The sequence below is a fragment of the Oncorhynchus tshawytscha genome, linkage group LG16 (assembly GCF_018296145.1).
Source record: "Oncorhynchus tshawytscha isolate Ot180627B linkage group LG16, Otsh_v2.0, whole genome shotgun sequence".
Lineage (NCBI taxonomy): Eukaryota > Metazoa > Chordata > Actinopteri > Salmoniformes > Salmonidae > Oncorhynchus > Oncorhynchus tshawytscha.
In genome coordinates, this window is record NC_056444.1 from 1,057,292 (window position 1) to 1,073,282 (window position 15,991).

The following is a 15,991-nucleotide window of genomic DNA, read 5'->3' on the forward strand; positions in this document are numbered from 1 at the left end:
TCGAGGCCTGCTCCCTGCCTGTTTCATTACAATACATATTTCAGAAATGTTATAAAAATTAAACAATGCTATTCAGTGTCTTTGATGGTACTTCAGACAGAGCTCAGCTGGTAACTTAGTACCTGTTCTGTTCTTCTTCTGTGGATTTTATATGGCGGTTGGCAACCAACTTCAAGGTGCATTTACAGTCACGACTTTCAATGTAATATTTAGCGTTGTGTGTCTCAGCCGTGTGACTACACTTACCTTCCTACTCTCTCGGCCTGAGGACCTCCCTGTCCCCACTTTTTCCTGGATCTTATACAGGTGTCTTCACAACTCTTATACAGGTGTTCCACAACTCTTGCCACTTATTTTTAATCACGGTTCTACCTGTACTGTACATTGACATGGGGCTTGAAAGAGGCACCTTTCAGAATTAAGTGCCATGTTAATTCGGCGAATCTTTGGTGCAAAATTATGAACGGACATTTCTTTATCATATCGTAATATTGCATGTTAATTGGTTTGTTATTTCAGTAAATATCGTTTTTATCATTTGGATGTGCTTATTATGTTCAGGCAATCGGACAGGGCACGTATTTCATGTGTTGCACATGTAGGACCTGCGGGAGGACCTTGTAGTCCACAATGGCGGCGCCCGACGGAACTTTAAACTGTGAGGACTTTTCAATGTTTCAGGTAATACTCGTGTCATCTTTTTGTTTTCCATGAATAGCATTTTAGTATGACATTCACGACAACCGATAAACACGGATAATTGTGAAGCTCTGTGTCGTGATCGGATTGAATGAGTGACACCTGTATGGACCTAGCTCTCAAACTTGTGCAACCCCGTATTATCGGTATATTCAACAACGTTTAAGAAATCTATTATTTTCAACGGTATTATCCTGCGATCAAAAAATGTTAGCTAACCGGTTAGCAATTAGCATGCTTGACATTTCAGTGGAAATACTAATATTATCAGCTTTTTTGAAAGGCGGTTTAGCAAAGAAAATACATCCCGTATCGGCATACGGTCCCCAGTTATTGGCCACCATACAATTGTGTTCAATTACAATATCTATTTAATTGTTTAAAAAAAGAGAGACTAACCTCGTCTCCGAAGTGTTTACTATACTGAATACAAATATTAACGTACCTGAGGGTGGTGGCGTGACAGGTTGCTGTTGGAGGTTTTCCTTTTCTGTGCTGCATGTTTTGTGCCCCTGAGAGCCAGCACCTTCTGCCTGTTGCGGTCGCTATGGCTGGTGCAGTAGATACAGTGCTGCAACAGAATTTGCCTCTGTTGCAAGCAATGTGGGGGATCCACTGCGACAACCATTGGTCACCTGGCCACTCAGCCTGTCTGCCAGGGTCTGCCGAGGTACACCATGCACCTTGGTAGATAAGAATAGAAATACTTGTGGTATTCTCCTAAAAACAAAAAACATCCCTGCCCCGCAGTCATCCATGGCTTGGCACATGAACATGTCCACCTGACTAACCTTGGCAGCCCGGTGGATAGCCATCCCTGCCCCGGACAGACAACTCCAATTTTGATACGGTAAAGCTTGACAACAATCAAATCAAATTTTATTTCTCACATGTGCCGAATACCGTCAAATGCTTACTTACAAGCCCTTAACCAAGAGTGCCGTTTTAAGAATGAAAATTAAGAGTTCAAATAACAATAAGGAGGCTATATACAGGGGGTACCAATACCAAGTCAATGTGCGGGGATACAGGTTAGTCGAGGTAACTGAGGTAATATGTACACGTAGGTAGGGGTAAAGTGACTATGCAAAGATAAAACAGCGAGTAGCAGCAGCATGCAAAAAAAAGGGTTGGGGTTAATGCAGATAGTTTGGGTTGCCATTTGATTAGCTGTTCAGCATTATTACGGTTTGGGGGTAGAAGCTGTTCAGAATTCTTTTCTGAACAGCACTTTGAGATATCAGCTGATGTACGAAGGGCTATATAAATACATTTGATTTGATTTTTGGACCTAGACTTGGCACTCCGGTACCGCTTGCCGTGTGGTAGCAGATAGAACAGTCTATGACTTGGGTGGCTGTAGTCTTTGGCAATTTTTAGGGAATTCCTCTGACACCAACTGGTATAGAGGCCCCAGTGATGTACTGGGCCCTACGTTCTACCCTCTGTAGCGGTCGGAGGCCGAGCAGTTGCCATACCAGGTGGTGATGCAACCAGTCAGGATGCTCTCGATGGTGCAGCTGTCAAATGTTTTGGGGATCTGAGGACCCATTCCAGATCTCTTCAGTTTCCTGAGGGGGAATAGGCTTTGTTGTGCCATCTTCACGACTGTCTTGGTGTGTTTGGACCATGATGATTTGTTGGTGATGTGGACACCAAGGAACTTGAAGATCTCAACCTGCTCCACTACATCCCTGTTGATGAGAATGGGGGCATGCTCGTCTCTCCTTTTCCTGTAGTCCACAATCCTCTCCTATGTCTTGATCACGTTGTGGGAGAGGTTGTTGTCTTGGCACCACACTTCCAGGCCTCTGACCTCCTCCCTAGAGGCGGTCTCATCATTGTCAGTGATCAGGCCTACCACTGTTGTTGTCTACAAACTTAATGAGTCGTGCTTGGTCATGCAGTCATGGGTGAACAGGGAGTGCAGGAGGGTACTAAGCACGCACCCCTGAGGGGCCACCGTGTTGAGGATCTGTTAGGGTGGTATGCAAATTGGAATGGGTCTAGGGTTTCTGGGATGATGGTGTTGTGAGCCATGACCAGCCTTTCAAAGCACTTCATGGCTACAGACGTGAGTGCTACGGGTTGAAAGTAATTTAGGCAGGTTACCTTGGTGTTCTTGGGCACAGGGACTGTGGTGGTCTGCTTGAAACATGTAGGTATTAGAGACTCGGCCAGGGACAGGTTGAAAATGTCAGTGAAGACATTTGACAGATGGTCGGCGCATGCTCAGAGTCCACGTCCTGGTAATCCATTTGGCCCTGCGGCCTTGTGAATGATGACCTGTTTAAAGGTCTTACTCAAATTGGCAAGCATGATCACACAGTCGTCTAGAACAGCTGGTGCTCTCATGCATGCCTCAATGTTGCTTGCCTCGAAGCGAGCATAGAAGTCATTTAGCTCGTCTGGTAGGCTTGTCACTGGGCAGCTCATGGCTGTGCTTCCCTTTGTAGTGCCCTCAATCTCACACAAATTATCAAGGAACCCACCAGGTACAACCCTAAATCCGTAAACATGGGCACCCTCAGACATTATCCTGACCAACTTGCCTTCCAAATACACCTCCGCTGTGTTCAATCAGAATCTCAGAGATCACTGCCTCATTGCCTGTATCCGCTACGGTTCCGCGGTCAAACGACCACCCCTCATCACTGTCAAACGCTCCCTAAAACACTTCTGTGAGCAGGCCATCCTAATCGACCTGGCCCGGGTATCCTGGAGGGGTGCCTGGTCATTCTTTAAAAGTAACTTCCTCACCATCTTAGATAAGCATGCTCCGTTCAAAAAATGCAGAACTCCCCCCCCATATCAAACATCTCCAATCCAAAATCAAATCTAGAGTCGGCTTTCTATTTCGCAACAAAGCCTCCTTCATTCACGCCGCCAAACTTACCCTAGTAAAACTGACTATCCTACCGATCCTCGACTTCGGCGATGTCATCTACAAAATGGCTTCCAATACTCTACTCAGCAAACTACAGTGGGGCAAAAAAGTATTTAGTCAGCCACCAATTGTTCAAGTTCTCCCACTTAAAAAGATGAGAGGCCTGTAATTTTCATCATAGGTACACTTCAACTATGACAGACAAAATGAGAAAAAAAAATCACATTGTAGGATTTTTTAATGAATTTATTTGCAAATTATGTTGGAAAATAAAAATCTTATCATTTGCAAGCCCTGCCACATCCGACGAGCATTGGAGCCAGTGTAGTAGTATTCAATCTTAGTCCTGAATTGACACCTGTTTGATGGTTCATCTGAGGGCATAGCATGATTTCTTATAAGCGTCTGGGTTAGTGTCCCGCTCCTTGAAAGCGCCACAGCTAGCTAGAAGGGGTGTATTTAGTCTTAGAACTTACTGTTCTTTTCCAGTCCATTAAAATGTTTAGCTTGAGGTGATTTAGTACTCCAGTTGGGAGGAAATTAGCTCGGCGGCATTCTGCCTTCCCCCTACAGTTCTCAGCCATTAGCTTCGCCCACGACGGCCTCATGTGAACTATAACCCAGACGCTGTGTTTTAACTTTTAGAAACGTGAATAATCATCGCTTGCGATACGACTTTTGAAAGATATGGCCTTGATCTTTTATCAGCAAGAAAGAATCCTTTGAATAAAAAAAGATACAGTTACAGATACATACAGCTATGGAGCCTCCATCTACACTTCCGCTACAGTTGGAGTTGCTTACGAACTGGTGTTCAGACCAGATTGCAGAATAATAGTGAAGACATATAAACTATGAAATAACACATATGTAATCATATAGTAACCAAAAAAGTGTTAAACAAATCAAAATATTTTATATTTGACATTCTTCAAAGTAGCCACACTCTGCCTTGATGACAGCTTTGCACACTCTTGGCATTCTCTCAACCAGCTTCATGAGGTAGTCACCTGGAATGGATTTCAGGTGACTACTGTCGGCGATGGAAACACATTGAACTTTAGATTGTTACTCGGTACATGAAAACTTAAGCAAAAAATAAAATGTGTGCACTACATCATCGCGCACTGATTTTTATCCACAAGTCAGTTTGGTGGAAACACACCACTGTTGGGAAAATTTGCATATTTTCTTTATGTGGATTTTAGAATACTCGCATGAAAATCTGTCACAGATTGGATGGAAACCTAGCTAGTGACGCCAAATTCACTCTGCTTCTTCCATAGCCCGAATACCTGACTTGAATTTCATTCACGACCTCTACAAGCCTGAATGTTGAAGAAAATTATATTTTAACGTACTTTACCGGTTGTCTGTGTGGTTGGTCCTTATGCAGGTAGGAATGTGAGACAATACTGTATATCCACAGGAAAGTATAATTACATCAACTTTTCAAAGCGCTGGTTGTGTGTTCAGATTTTTAATACATGCGCACATACTTGACGAGCTGGTGCACGTGTTTACATGGTTCCGCACATGCTTTAGGTGTTAGAAATCTGAATGCACTACCAGGTTATTTAATTATACTTTCCTGTGGATATTTTCCTACCTGCAAAAGGACCAACCACACGGACAACCCGTAAAGTAAGTTCAAATGTAATTTTATTCTACATTCTGGCTTCTAGAGCTTGAGAGGAAATCTTGCAAAATAATGTATGGCATTAATTTGACTGTGAACCAGAAATGCATAAACCAGAGGTATCACAGTCTGATGTCAGGCAACATCTTCACTTGCATTGAATGCTGAATGTACTCTGCTGTTTTAGCAATCATACTATTTCCCCTGGCTTAGATTGTGCAACGTGCATAACAGAATGCTCAGGTGACACCTATTGTTTACGCACGTAATACTGTGTTACAGTTAGCTAGCTAAATATGTAGCCTAATGTCTATGTCAGTTAGCTATGAGTTCTACACATTCATTCATGCTTTTAAAGAAGAGATAGCTAGGGTCAATGGATGTTTCACACCCCATATGTAGTTAGCGCTTGACAACCTTTTGCTTGTGGTCTAAGCAGGGGTGGACTGGGACCAAAAATCAGCCCTAACACAACTTTTTCTTCTTCTTTGAAGCCCCAATTTTTTTTGCCAGAAAATAATGATTTTGCACAACAACAAAAAACAAATTATACAGGCCCACTGAGCTAAAGATGCCCGAAGTACCAGATGGCCAGTCCGCCCCTGGGTCTAAGGACAGTGTCTCTGCCTCAGTTGGCCTCTCAGAAGATCTGCACTCTTCTATATTGTCAGTAGACTGTGTCTATTTTGTCAGTAAACTCTGTCAATAAACTGTCAGGGTCTGTCTGTCAGTAACGATCTGTCTGTCTGTCCCTCCCTAATCCCCAGGATGTTCTGAAGGTGATGCGTAACATAGATGACCGTATTGTCCATTCTCTCAACACCACCGTGCCGACTGTCTCCTTCTCAGGCAGAGTGGACGCCTCCCAGACATGCAGACAGCTCTATGAGTCTGTGAGTCACAGCTTTAACCTTTAACCTCTCCCTCCACACAGTATACCTTTTAACCTTTCCTCCACACCAGTATACCTTAAGCCTGTGATATCTGGCATGCTGTAGCCTTTGCATTGGATAGTGCTAGATTCTAAATAAACAGTAAAACTCACGGACGACTAAGAAAAGCTCAAACCAAGTTTATTCACCCACTGTGTCAAGCAGCTGAAAAGACGAAGATATGTTTCCACAAGTATATATATTTATACCCTCTACTGGGTGGAGTCAACTAGCCAATACATCTCTGTTGCTAGGCAGGAAATTAATATGGTCAAATCCAGAAACGATAATTTCGAAAACAAAACGTTTTTTCGTTCAGTGAAATACGGAACCGTTCCGTATTTTATCTAACGGGTGGCAGCCATAAGTAAATATTCCTGTTACATTGCACAACTTTCAATGTTATGTCATAATTACGTAAAATTCTGGCAAATTAGTTCACAACGAGCCAGGCGGCCCAAACTGTTGCATATTTCCTGACTCTGCGTGTAATGAAAGCAAGAGAAGTGACACAATTTCCTTAGTTTAATATTGCCTGCTAACATTAATTTCTTTTAACTAAATATGCAGGTTTAAAAAAATATACTTCTGTGTATTGATTTTAAGAAAGTCATTGATGTTTATGGTTAGGTACAGTCGTGCAACGATTATGATTTTTTCACAAATGCGCTTCTGTTAACTTCTTGCGTCGAGCCATCCCGGATCCGGGATCGTGAATACAGCCTCAAGCTCATTACCATAACGCAACCTTAACTATTCATGAAAATCGCAAATGAAATGAAATTAATATGCTAGCTCTCAAGCTTAGCCTTTTGATAACAACACTGTCATCTTAGATTTTCAAAATATGCTTCTCAACCATAGCAAAACAAGCATTTGTGTAACAGCTAGCGCAGCTAGCGTAGCATTTAGCGTTAGCAACAGCAGGCAACATTTTCACAAAAACCAGAAAATCATTCAAATAAAATCATTACCTTTGAAGAACTTCAGATGTTTTCAATGAGGAGACTCTCAGATAGATAGCAAATGCTCAGTTTTTCCTGAAAGATTATTTGTTTAGGAGAAATTGCTCCGTTTGGTGCGTCACGTTTGGCTACCAAAAAAAAACGAAAATTCAGTCTTCAAAACGCCGAACTTTTTTCCAAATTAACTCCATAATATCGACTGAAACATGGTAAACGTTGTTTAGAATCAATCCTCAAGGTGTTTTTCACATATCTCTTCAGGATATATCGTTCGTTGAAAGCCTCCTCTCCTCTCAATCACTGGATGACTGCGTGCAGCTTGTAGATTACACACCAATTTAGACAAAGGACACCGGGCGGACCCCTGGTAAATGTAGTCTCTTATGGCCAATCTTCCAATGATATGCCTACAAATACGTCACAATGCTGCAGACACCTTGGAGAAACGATAGAAAGGGCAGGCTCATTCCCGGCGCATTCACAGCCATATAAGGAGACAATGGAAAACAGAGCTTCAAAAATTCTGCAAATTTCCAGGTTGAAGTTTCATCTTGGTTTTGCCTGTAGCATGAGTTCTGTGGCACTCACAGATAATATCTTTGCAGTTTTGGAAACCTTAGTGTTTTCTTTCCAAAGCTGCCAATTATATGCATAGTCGAGCATCTTTTCATGACAAAATATTGCGCTTAAAACGGGCACGTTTTTTTATCCATAAATTAAAAGAGCGCCCCCTATATCCAATAAGTTAAATCATCCCCCATTTGGAGAAGTTGGCTGTCTTTGTCAGGAAGAAATAGTCTTCACAGTTCGCAACGAACCAGGCAGCCCAAACTGCTGCATATACCCTGACTTTGTTGCACAGAATGCAAGAGAAGTAACAACATTTCCCTAGTTAAAATAAATTCACGTTAGCAGGCAATATTAACTAAATATGCAGGTTTAAAAATATATACTTGTGTATTGATTTTTAAGAAAGGCGTTGATGTTTGTTAGGTACACATTGGTGCAAGTACAGTGTTTTTTTTGCGAATGCGCTTGTTAAATCACCCGTTTGGCGAAGTAGGCTATGATTCAATGATAAATTAACAGGCACAGCATCGATTTATATGCAACGAGGACAAGCTAGATAAACTAGTAATATCATCAACCATGTGTAGTTAACTAGTGATTATGTTAAGATTGATAGTTTTTTACAAGATAAGTTTAATGCTAGCTAGCACCTTACCTTGGCTCCTTGCTGCACTTGCATAACAGGTAGTCAGCCTGCCATGCAGTCTCCTCGTGGAGTGCAATGTAATCGGCCATGATCGGTGTCCAAAAAAGCAGATTACTGATTGTTATGAGAACTTGAAATCAGCCATTCCGATTAATCGGTCGACCTCTGGTTTGTGGTGTTGGCGGTCTGTGGTGCTGTGTTTGTGGAGGTGTGATTTTTGTGTTTTATGTTTGTTGTGTATTTGTGGTGTTGTGTACAGTTGAAGTCGGAAGTTTACATACACTTACTTAGGTTGGAGTCATTAAAACTCGTTTTTCAACCACTCCACAAATTTCTTGTATACCGACTTGCCAAAACTATAGTTTGTTATGACATCTACTTTGTGCATGACAATTTTCCAACAATTGTTTACAGACAGATTATTTCACTTATAATTCACTGTATCACAATTCTAATAGGTTACAAGTTTACATACACTGAGTTGACTGTGCTTTAAACAGAAAATAATATCATGGCATTAGAAGCTTATGATAGTGCCTCTTTGCTTGACATCATGGGAAAATCAAAAGAAATCAGCCAAGACCTCAGAAAAACAATTATAGACCTCCAAAAGTCTGGTTCATCCTTTAGAGCAATTTCCAAATGCCTGAAGGTACCACGTTCATCTGTACAAACAATACTATGCAAGTATAAACACCATGGGACCACGCAGCCGTCATACCACTCAGGAAGGAGACGCATTCCGTTTCCTAGAGATTAACGTACTATGGTGCGAAAAGTGCAAATCAATCTCAGAACAACAGCAAAGGACCCTGTAAAGATTCTGGAGGAAACAGGTACAAAAGTATCTATATCCACAGTAAAACGAGTCCTATATCGACATAATCTGAAAGACCGCTCAGCAAGGAAGAAGCAACTGCTCCAAAACTGCATAAAAAAGCCAGACTACAGTTTGCAACTGCACATGGGGACAAAGATCATACTTTTTGGAGAAACGTGCTCTGGTCTGATGAACCAAAAATAGAACTGTTTGGTCATAGTGACCATCGTTATGTTTGAAGGAAAAAGGAGGAGGCTTGCAAGCCGAAGAACATCATCCCAACAGTGAAGCACGGGGGTGGCAGCATCATGTTGTGGGGGTATTTTGCTGCAGGAGGGACTGGTGCACTTCACAAAATAGATGGCTTCATGAGGATGGAAAATTATGTGGATACATTGAAGCAACATCTCAAGACATCAGTCAGGAAGTTAAAGCTTGGTTGCAAATGGGTCTTCCAAATGGACAATGACCCAAAGCATACTTCCAAAGTTGTGGCAAAATGGCTTAAGGACAACAAAGTCAAGGTATTGGAGTGGCTATCACAAAGCCCTGACCTCAGTTCTATGGAAAATATGTGGGCAGAACTGAAAACGTGTGTGTGTGTGTGTGTGTGTGTGTGTGTGTGTGTGTGTGTGTGTGTTGTGTGTTTGTGTGTGTGTGTGTGTGTGTTTGTTTTCAAGGAGGCTGACAAACCTGACTGTTACACCAGCTTTGTCAGGAGGAATGGGCCAAAACACCCAACTTATTGTGGGAAGCTTGTGGAAGGCTACCCGAAACGCTTGACCCAAGTTAAACAATTTAAAGGCAATGCTACGAAATACTAATTGAGTGTATGTAAACTTCTGACCCACTGGGAATGTGATGAAAGAAAGAAAAGCTGAATAAATAATTCTCTCTACTACTATTCTGACATTTCACATTCTTAAATTAGAATCGCCACTTTAACTGATCTAAGACAGGGAATTTTTACTAGGAGTAAATGTCAGGAATTGTGAAAAACTGAGTTTAAATGTATTTGGCTAAGGTGTATGTAAATTTCAGACTTCAACTGTATGTGGTGTTTGTTGTATTTGATGTTGTGTATATGTGGTGTCATGTTTGGTGTTTTTGTGTATGTTGTGTTTGTGTTATGTTTGCTGATGTGTTTGTGGTGTTGTGTTGCAGCTGATGGAGGCCCACCTGAGCAGAGACCGAGCCATTAAGACGTGTATAGCCCAGACCTCTGAGGTGGTGGGCCAGCTGAGAGAGCAGAGGGCCAAGGACGGAGACAACATGACAACTGTCAAACTACTCAGGAAGGAACAGACTAAGGTAATACATTACCTATACTATGATCCACACTGTACCAAGGTAATACATGACCTATACTACACTATACTAAGCTACAGCCCTTCACGTAGCTGCCCCCACCCCCAAACATCTTCCCGCTACTATACCCCTCCATGGTAATGTCGGTAGACCGCTGCCATTTTTTTGACAACACAAGTTTATTTATCACGTACGCTGAATATAACCTTACAGTGACTTACTTACTTACAGGCTCTAACCAATAGGGCAAAACAGGTATTAGGTGCAACTCTATGTTGAAGCCAGCTAGCCAGGCTAGGTTTATAAGATTCTCTACATATTTTATAGATAAAAACAACTAAATTATATATGCATACAATGTTGTTTTCATTGTTGCTTGAACAGTCGCTAAGATTATTTGTTTTGATCCTTGCAAAATCCCTATTTTGGATGCAGCAGATGTTAGCTAAAATGCCAACACCTGACCACGACTAACGTGGAAAAGACACACGAGGAAAGACACAGGCTGAGGCTACATGCTAAATACATTACACAGTAGATTGAGGCGTCAAAGGTTATAAATGGCTATAAACTTAACCAAATAGAATAATATATATCTTAAACGAGGCATTTGTCAAACAGCATAAATGAGCTAGCATGGCTGGCCAACATCTTGGCTAGCAGGCTAGAAATGACATGACTCACATGGAACAGGAAAATTCCTTGTAAACATTATTAACATGGTAAAGTTCGCCATAACAATGGCTCCCTTAACAGCAATGAAGTAATGACCTAAAGAAGCAATAACAGTACTGACACTTCGATGCCCTAAAACACAGGTCAAACAGTCAGTCCATTCTGTCCACGATCTCACTCTGATGGCAGCAGCGAGGTTCAGTGAGGCACACTGGGAATGGCGAACTGTGATTGGCTGATAGAAGTGAGGTGACTTGTAGGTACCACTAATAAGAAAATAAGGAGTGATTGACAAGCAGAACAAACTACCAGTTCAGGGTTGCTAAAACTGCTAACTAGGAGATGGAATTCTTAACACTAGTCCTCAATAGTCTCCAGGTTTCTGTTGTTGGCAGTATTTGACTGTATTAGAAGCAGGGTTCAGTGTTACCTTGTTGTAGTGTGTCTGAGTGTCTGTCGGTCTTTTCTCCTCCAGTTAAAACTCATGCGGTCGGAGCTGAATGTTGAAGAGGTTGTTAATGACAGAAGTCTGAAGGTAAGAACATCACTCTGACCTCTCATCTCATGGCCTGTTTGACCTCTCAAGCACACTCCCAGGATCTCTCACACAGACACAGATATATGCACTTCAATGACCTCCTGTGCTGTTCCTTCTTCAGGTGTTCAGTGAACGGTGCCGGACCCACTACACGCCTCCTACGGTCAAGTGACTATCTGAGCTGCTCTGGTGAGAATAGCTGCAGATCCAGGTGGCTGCATCGGGATCAGAACCAGACCGAGCCATTGAGTCATCCGTGGACTTGACCTGAGGGACACCTGCCCTCCAGCCGACCACACTGTTATCATCCATGGGGACCGCTGTGTTGCCTCACAACAAGGCCACCTCTGTCAAGCAATCTGCTCTGTTTATTTTCATGATTGTAGTTTTTATTTGAATTTTTTTAAACAATTAAGTGTTTTCCAATGGCCCTCTGGTGTCTGACTTCTTTTTTTTTTAAACAATGAAGTGTTTCCCAATGCCCCCCTCCCCAGTTGAGGCGTAACTTAATGTCCTGCTACACTAGACTTGCTGAGCGTGAGACGCTCCTATTAATTTCAATGAAACCTGGGTGGAAATGTCTGCTCAATCTAAAATTACAACCAACTGATTGCAGCATTACTGCAAAAATTGAGAAGGAAAGGGGAGAAGGTAAGGAACTTCTGTCGGCCCTGCATTAAAGACCAAAATTGGCTAAAGATAATTGTGATGAATGGAGTTCACCAGTTTAATTTTTTTAAATTGACAGCCGTGCCATACATGTTGCAAAATAGTTGGGAGGAGATTTTCGATGTACTGATTACATGGTTTATGAACTGATACACAAAACGACTCCGGATTGAAATGATTATACAAAATTCTTGCAACCGATAATGTTATATACTGTGCAGTTGAAGTCGGAAGTTTACATACACTTAGGTTGGAGTCAATAAAACTTGTTTTTCAACCACTCCACAAATTTCTTGTTAACAAACTATAGTTTTGGCAAGTTGGTTAGGACATGTACTTTGTGCATGACACAAGTAATTTGTCCAACAATTGTTTACAGACAGATTATTTCACTTTTAATCACTGTATCACAATTCCAGTGGGTCAGAAGTTTACATACACTAAGTTGACTTTGCCTTTTAAACAGCTTGGAAAATTTCAGAAAATAATGTAATGGCTTTAGAAGCTTCTGATAGGCTAATTGACATCATTTGAGTCAGTTGGAGGTGTACCTGTGGATGTATTTCACAGCCTACCTTCAAACTCAGAACCTCTGCTTGACATCATGGGGAAATCAGCCAAGACCTCAGAACAAAAATTGTAGACCTCAAGTCTGGTTCATCCTTGGGAGCAATTTCCAAATGCCTGAAGGTAGCATGTTTATCTGAATGAACAATAGTACGCAAGTATAAACATCATGGGACCAAGCAGCCATCATACCACTCAGGAAGGAGATGTGTTCTGTCTCCTAGAGATTAACATACTTTGGTGCGAAAAGTGCAAATCAATCCCAGAACAACCGCAAAGGACCCTGTGAAAAAAAAATATACTTTTTCGTCTTTTGAGCTTCTAGTCATGAAATCTATGCAGCCTACTCAATCACTTTTTATAGCTACTGTTTACAGGCCTCCTGGGCCATATACAGCGTTCCTCACTGAGTTCCCTGAATTCCTATCGGACCTTGTAGTCATAGCAGATAATATTCTAATCTTTGGTGACTTTAATATTCACATGAAAAAGTCCACAGACCCACTCCAAAAGGCATTCGGAGCCATCATCGACTCAGTGGGTTTTGTCCAACATGTCTCTGGACCCACTCACTGTCACAGTCATACGCTGGACCTAGTTTTGTCCCATGGAATAAACGTTGTGGATCTTAATGTTTTTCCTCATAATCCTGGACTATCGGACCACTATTTTATTACGTTTGCAATTGCAACAAATAATCTGCTCAGACCTCAACCAAGGAACATCAAAAGTCGTGCTATAAATTCACAGACAACACAAAGATTCCTTAATGTCCTTCCAGATTCCCTCTGTCTACCCAAGGACGCCAGAGGACAAAAATCAGTTAACCACCTAACTGAGGAACTCAATTTAACCTTGCGCAATACCCTAGATGCAGTTGCACGCTAAAAACTAAAAACATTTCTCATAAGAAACTAGCTCCCTGGTACACAGAAAATACCCGAGCTCTGAAGCAAGCTTCCAGAAAATTGGAACGGAAATGGCGCCACACCAAACTGGAAGTCTTCCGACTAGCTTGGAAAGACAGTACCGTGCAGTACCGTAGAGCCCTTACTGCTGCTCGATCATCCTATTTTTCTAACTTAATTGAAGAAAATAAGAACAATCCAAAATTCCTTTTTGATACTGTCGCAAAGCTAACTAAAAAGCAGCATTCCCCAAGAGAGGATGACTTTCACTTTAGCAGTGATAAATTCATGAACTTCTTTGAGGAAAAGATTATGATTATTAGAAAGCAAATTACGGACTCCTCTTTAAATCTGCGTATTCCTTCAAAGCTCAGTTGTCCTGAGTCTGCACAACTCTCCCAGGACCTAGGATCAAGAGAGACGCTCAAGTGTTTTAGTACTATATCTCTTGACACAATGATGAAAATAATCATGGCCTCTAAACCTTCAAGCTGCATACTGGACCCTATTCCAACTAAACTACTGAAAGAGCTGCTTCCTGTGCTTGACCCTCCTATGTTGAACATAATAAACGGCTCTCTATCCACCGGAAGTGTACCAAACTCACTAAAAGTGGCAGTAATAAAGCCTCTCTTGAAAAAGCCAAACCTTGACCCAGAAAATATAAAAAGCCCTCGCAAGGCTGCAGGCCCAGACGGCATCCCCAGCCGCGCCCTCAGAGCATGCGCAGACCAGCTGGCCGGTGTGTTTACGGACATATTCAATCAATCCCTATACCAGTCTGCTGTTCCCACATGCTTCAAGAGGGCCACCATTGTTCCTGTTCCCAAGAAAGCTAAGGTAACTGAGCTAAACGACTACCGCCCCGTAGCACTCACATCCGTCATCATGAAGTGCTTTGAGAGACTAGTCAAGGACCATATCACCTCCACCCTACCTGACACCCTAGACCCACTCCAATTTGCTTACCGCCCAAATAGGTCCACAGACGATGCAATCTCAACCACACTGCACACTGCCCTAACCCATCTGGACAAGAGGAATACCTATGTGAGAATGCTGTTCATCGACTACAGCTCGGCATTCAACACCATAGTACCCTCCAAGCTCGTCATCAAGCTCGAGACCCTGGGTCTCGACCCCCGCCCTGTGCAACTGGGTACTGGACTTCCTGACGGGCCGCCCCCAGGTGGTGAGGGTAGGCAACAACATCTCCTCCCCGCTGATCCTCAACACTGGGGCCCCACAAGGGTGCGTTCTGAGCCCTCTCCTGTACTCCCTGTTCACCCACGACTGCGTGGCCACGCACGCCTCCAACTCAATCATCAAGTTTGCGGACGACACAACAGTGGTAGGCTTGATTACCAACAACGACGAGACAGCCTACAGGGAGGAGGTGAAGGCCCTCGGAGTGTGGTGTCAGGAAAATAACCTCACACTCAACGTCAACAAAACTAAGGAGATGACTGTGGACTTCAGGAAACAGCAGAGGGAACACCCCCCATCCACATCGATGGAACAGTAGTGGAGAGGGTAGCAAGTTTTAAGTTCCTCGGCATACACATCACAGACAAACTGAATTGGTCCACTCACACAGACAGCATCGTGAGGAAGGTGCAGCAGCGCCTCTTCAACCTCAAGAGGCTGAAGAAATTCGGCTTGTCACCAAAAGCACTCACAAACTTCTACAGATGCACAATCGAGAGCATCCTGGCGGGCTGTATCACCGCCTGGTATGGCAACTGCACCGCCCTCAACCGTAAGGCTCTCCAGAGGGTAGTGAGGTCTGCACAACGCATCACCGGGGGCAAACTACCTGCCCTCCAGGACACCTACACCACCCGATGCTACAGGAAGGCCATAAAGATCATCAAGGACATCAACCATCCGAGACACTGCCTGTTCACCCCGCTGTCATCCAGAAGGCGAGGTCAGCACAGGTGCATCAAAGCTGGGACCGAGACTGAAAAACAGCTTCTATCTCAAGGCCATCAGACTGTTAAACAGCCACCACTAACATTGAGTGGCTACTGCCAACACACTGTTAATGACACTGACTCTACTCCAGCCACTTTAATAATGGGAATTGATGGCAAATGATGTAAATATATCACTAGCCACTTTAAACAATGCTACCTTATATAATGTTACTTACCCTACATTATTCA

General features: G+C 42.7%; 1 protein-coding gene across 1 annotated transcript; it reads left to right on the forward strand.

Annotated features, from left to right (window-relative positions):
* Window positions 1-13: 13 nt before the first annotated feature.
* On the forward strand, window positions 14-12,110 carry mix23 (mitochondrial matrix import factor 23). Its single transcript, XM_024406299.2, has 6 exons — window positions 14-176; window positions 562-681; window positions 5,993-6,118; window positions 10,323-10,469; window positions 11,617-11,676; window positions 11,801-12,110. Exons 2-6 carry the CDS (start codon window positions 631-633, stop codon window positions 11,849-11,851), a joined length of 435 nt encoding a protein of 144 aa, XP_024262067.1. The 5' UTR covers window positions 14-176; window positions 562-630; the 3' UTR covers window positions 11,852-12,110.
* The last annotated feature ends 3,881 nt before the right edge of the window (window positions 12,111-15,991 follow it).